At 38.5% G+C, this 4,475-nt stretch overlaps 1 protein-coding gene across 1 annotated transcript; it reads right to left on the bottom strand.

Moving 5' to 3' along the window:
* Window positions 1-1,565: 1,565 nt before the first annotated feature.
* On the bottom strand, window positions 1,566-4,463 carry LOC102247998 (zinc finger protein 850-like). The gene has a single exon (XM_014534315.1). The coding sequence runs from the start codon at window positions 4,329-4,331 to the stop codon at window positions 2,448-2,450; it is 1,884 nt and encodes a 627-aa protein (XP_014389801.1). The 5' UTR covers window positions 4,332-4,463; the 3' UTR covers window positions 1,566-2,447.
* Between the last annotated feature and the right edge of the window lie 12 nt (window positions 4,464-4,475).

Here is a 4,475-nt window from a genome sequence, read left to right as displayed (position 1 = left end):
AAATGGAACTATTGTCTAGATGGGATTATATTCTTTGAATGATCAGGATCTCATAGTATGACCTTGTACAGAACAAATTCATAAAGCCCCTGGTCCAGATGAGCCAGTCCACAAAATATCACCACATACGTATACATACAAATGCTCCATGGGTATGTCAGAAAGTAGAAGAATATTGACCATCTTGTTTCTGTAATGGTTTTGTCAGTCCTTTTGGGTGGCACATGATAGGAACTGATGTTTACCACCTTGTAGAAAGTCAGCACAAGACACTGGAGAATAAATGTGGGGCTTTCATGTTAATCTGTGCTATCCTGCTGTCCATGGAACTTCCAGTGACAGGTTGGAAAACACTCCAGGGACAGCTAATGCCTATGAACATACCTGTGGTCATTCTGTGAATATACAAAATAACTTTTGATGCAAAATAATAAAAAATTTTAACTGCAAATCTGTCATGGTCTGTGGGGTTCAGTTAGAAAAAATGACCAAAATCCAGTCACATTCAAGTCACTGAGAATATAATCTGTTTAATACGGGCTGAATCCATCCTAAGAAAGAAGTTAATGAGGTAACACTGTGAAATTCTTAAGCATATAAATAAAAATCAAGACAAGAAACATCATTCCAGTTATAAAGGACACAGAAGCCAATTTATTATAGCCCATAAATATTCATATTCAAAACTATACAATCCAGCATGAAAACATGAATAGTGGTCAACCTACTTCATGAATATAAAGCAAAATTTTGCCAAATTCTGATGTCAGTGATTGCATTAGTAAAATTCCAAACTACAGAACAGAAGCTACAGGGGCCAGAGGGTTGTGGGAGAGAAAGAGGTTTAAATGCCATTGTTATAGCACTGAAGAAGAGTATCAGCTGAGCAGAAAAATAAGGGGGAAAAAATAACAGAGAAGAATATGAAATAGGAAATGAAAACAATAAACTTAATTTTCTGAATTCAGTTAGGAGTGCACCTCAAAAACAGGTGCCCTCCCTCCAATGCAAAGTTCATGGAAATTCTGCATCATGGGTAAGGAACATCTTCTGCCTTGTACTACAACCCCACTGGTATTGGATTTGAGAGAGAAGAAGGGAGAGGGAGAGGGATAGAAACAGCAATAATAAGCAGAATTATTGATGAGCTGCGTTTGGGTGAACTCTACTGGGTACCTAACCCACAAACAGGGTATGAGCTTTGATCGGGAAATGAATGCTGACTTCCCGGTTCATGTGTCCATGCTCTACCAAGGAGCAACACAGTGTGAGCATCCCCACTGCTTATCCAAGTCACACACAGCACATTTACAAGTGTTCTCTACAGTATGAATACTCTTATGTTCAGCAAGACAACAAGGATAATTAAAAGTTGTGCCTCATTCTACATATTTTAAGGCTTTCCTTCACAATGACTTCTCTGAGGTTAAATAAGACTTCATTGACAAGGATTAATCTCACAGATCACATTTGCAAGGTTTCTCTCTAGTATAAACATTCTGATGTACAGAACAGAATAAACACTGACTAAAGGTTTCCTCACATTCTTTTCATTTTTCAAAATATATTTTTATTGATTTCAGAGAGGAAAAGAGAGCTAGCAATAGAAATATCAACGATCAGAGGGAGTCATGGATCAGCTAGCTCCTTCATACCCCACAATGAAGACAGAATCTCCAAACAGGGCTTATGCCAGTCAGGGAATTGCACTGACATTGTGGTTCATACATCGAAGGTAAACCACTCAGGAATGCCAGTCAGTAATTTCTCACATTTTCTGCAGTGTAAAGATTTCCTCCACTATACACATCTCTGTTATTCACTACATTTGGAGATGTATGTACAGGCTCTTGAAAGCTCTACCTTTTTAAGTTCTCTCTTCAGTATGAAGTGTCTCATGTACAGTAATAAAAGTGTGCCTTTTAATGGGTTTTCTACATTTTTCACATTCAGAAGACTTCTTCCCATTTAGAATTCTGTGAGCTCAGTAAGTACTAACTGTTGGTACAGGATTTATGACACTCCTCACATCTTTAATACTTCTCTCCACTATGGACTCTCTGATGCGCTGAGAGGTTTGAGGTGTTGCCAAAGGATTTGCCACATTTTCCGCACATATTAGGCTTCTCTCAAGTATGAACTCTGTGATGGTAAATAAGGGCTGAGGAATGCCTGTAGACTTTGCCACATTCTCTACATTTATAAGGCTTCTCTCTAGCATAAATTCTCTGATGCTTAGTAAAGTGTGAGGACGGGCAAAAGGCATGGCCACAGTCTCCACATTCACGAAGATTCTCTCCAGTATGGGTTATTTGATGGTCCAGAAGGCCTAAGGAATGCCTTTGCCACAATCTTGATACATAGGACTTTTCTGCAGTATGACCTCTGGTGATAACTTAGGGTTGATAATGCACTGAAACTTTGCTACATTAGGTACATTTGTGAGGTTACTCTCGAGCATGAACTCTCTGATGATTAGTAAGGTATGAGGACCGGCTAAAGGCTTTGCCACATTGTTGGCATTTGTAAGGCTTCTCACCAGTATGAACTCTTTGATGGCGTGTAAATTTAGAGGACTCACTGAAGGCTTTGTCGCATTCATTACATTTATAAGGCTTCTCACCAGTATGAACTCTTTGATGGCGTGTTAAGTTAGAGGACTCACGGAAGGCTTTGCCGCATTCCTTACACACATAAGGTCTCTCTCCACTATGAACACTATGATGACGATGAAGGGATGAGGAATAGACATAGGCTTTGCCACATTCATTACATTGAAAAGGCTTCCCTCTAGTATGAAATCTCTTATGCCTAGACAAGTTTGAGGAATGCCTAAAAACTTTGCCACATTCATTACAGTTATAATACTTCTCCCCGATATGAAATCTCTGATGGTAATTAAGAGATTTTGCCGTACTGTATCCTTTGCCACATTCTCTACATTTATAAGGCTTCTCCCCGGTATGAACACTCTGATGACAATTAAGAGATTGTGCTGCACTGAATCCTTTGCCACATTCTCTACATTTATACGGCTGCTCTCCACTATGAACTCTCAGATGCAAAGTAAGTTGTGAGGACTTTCTAAAGGCTTTGCCACATTCTGTACATTTATAAGGTTTCTCTCCAGTATGAATTCTCTGATGTTCAGTAAGGGTTGAGGTCTGTCTAAAGACTTTGCCACATTCTCCACATTCATGAGGCTTCTCTCCAGTATGAGTTTTCTGATGGTCAGTAAGAGTTTGGGATTTCTTGAAGGTTTTTCCGCATTCTCTACATTTGTAAGGCCTCTCTCCAGTATGAACTCTCTGATGATAACGAAGGGATGAGGAGTGCCCAAAGGCTTTTCCACATTCTCTACATTTGTAAAGCTTATCACCAGTATGAACTGTCTGATGTCTATTAAGGGAGGAGGAATCACTAAAGGCTTTGCCACATTCTCTACATTTGTAAGGTTTCTCTCCAGTATGAACTTTCTGATGTCGAATCATATTTGAGGCAAGGAGGAATGCTCTACCACATTCTCTACATTTATAAAGCTTATCTTCATTATGAACACCTTGATGATTATTAAGACCTGTATGGCTGATAAAGGATTTGCCACATTCTCTACATTTGTAAGGTTTCTCTCCAGTATGAACTTTCTGATGTCGAATCATATTTGAGGCAAGGAGGAATGCTCTACCACATTCTCTACATTTATAAAGCTTATCTTCATTATGAACACCTTGATGATTATTAAGACCTGTATGGCTGATAAAGGATTTGCCACATTCTCTACATTTGTAAGGTTTCTCTCCAGTATGAACTTTCTGATGTCGAATCATATTTGAGGCAAGGAGGAATGCTCTACCACATTCTCTACATTTATAAAGCTTATCTTCATTATGAACACCTTGATGATTATTAAGACCTGTATGGCTGATAAAGGATTTGCCACATTCTCTACATTTGTAAGGTTTCTCTCCAGTATGAACTTTCTGATGTCGAATCATATTTGAGGCAAGGAGGAATGCTCTACCACATTCTCTACATTTATAAAGCTTATCTTCATTATGAACACCTTGATGATTATTAAGACCTGTATGGCTGATAAAGGATTTGCCACATTCTCTACATTTGTAAGGTTTCTCTCCAGTATGAACTTTCTGATGTCGAATCATATTTGAGGCAAGGAGGAATGCTCTACCACATTCTCTACATTTATAAAGCTTATCTTCATTATGAACACCTTGATGATTATTAAGACCTGTATGGCTGATAAAGGATTTGCCACATTCTCTACATTTGTAAGGTTTCTCTCCAGTATGAACTTTCTGATGTCGAATCATATTTGAGGCAAGGAGGAATGCTCTACCACATTCTCTACATTTATAAAGCTTATCTTCATTATGAACACCTTGATGATTATTAAGACCTGTATGGCTGATAAAGGATTTGCCACATTCTCTACATTTGTAAGGTTTCTCTCCAGT

The sequence above is a fragment of the Myotis brandtii genome, unplaced genomic scaffold (genome assembly GCF_000412655.1).
Source record: "Myotis brandtii unplaced genomic scaffold, ASM41265v1 scaffold1289, whole genome shotgun sequence".
Classification (NCBI taxonomy): domain Eukaryota; kingdom Metazoa; phylum Chordata; class Mammalia; order Chiroptera; family Vespertilionidae; genus Myotis; species Myotis brandtii.
The sequence above is the reverse complement of the archived record's forward strand: the minus strand, read 5'-3'. Positions and strand labels throughout refer to the sequence as shown.

Bases quoted from the DNA above. Each gene is read 5' to 3' on its own strand.
- LOC102247998 (XM_014534315.1), bottom strand. From the start codon at position 4,331: ATGATTCGACATCAGAAAGTTCATACTGGAGAGAAACCTTACAAATGT.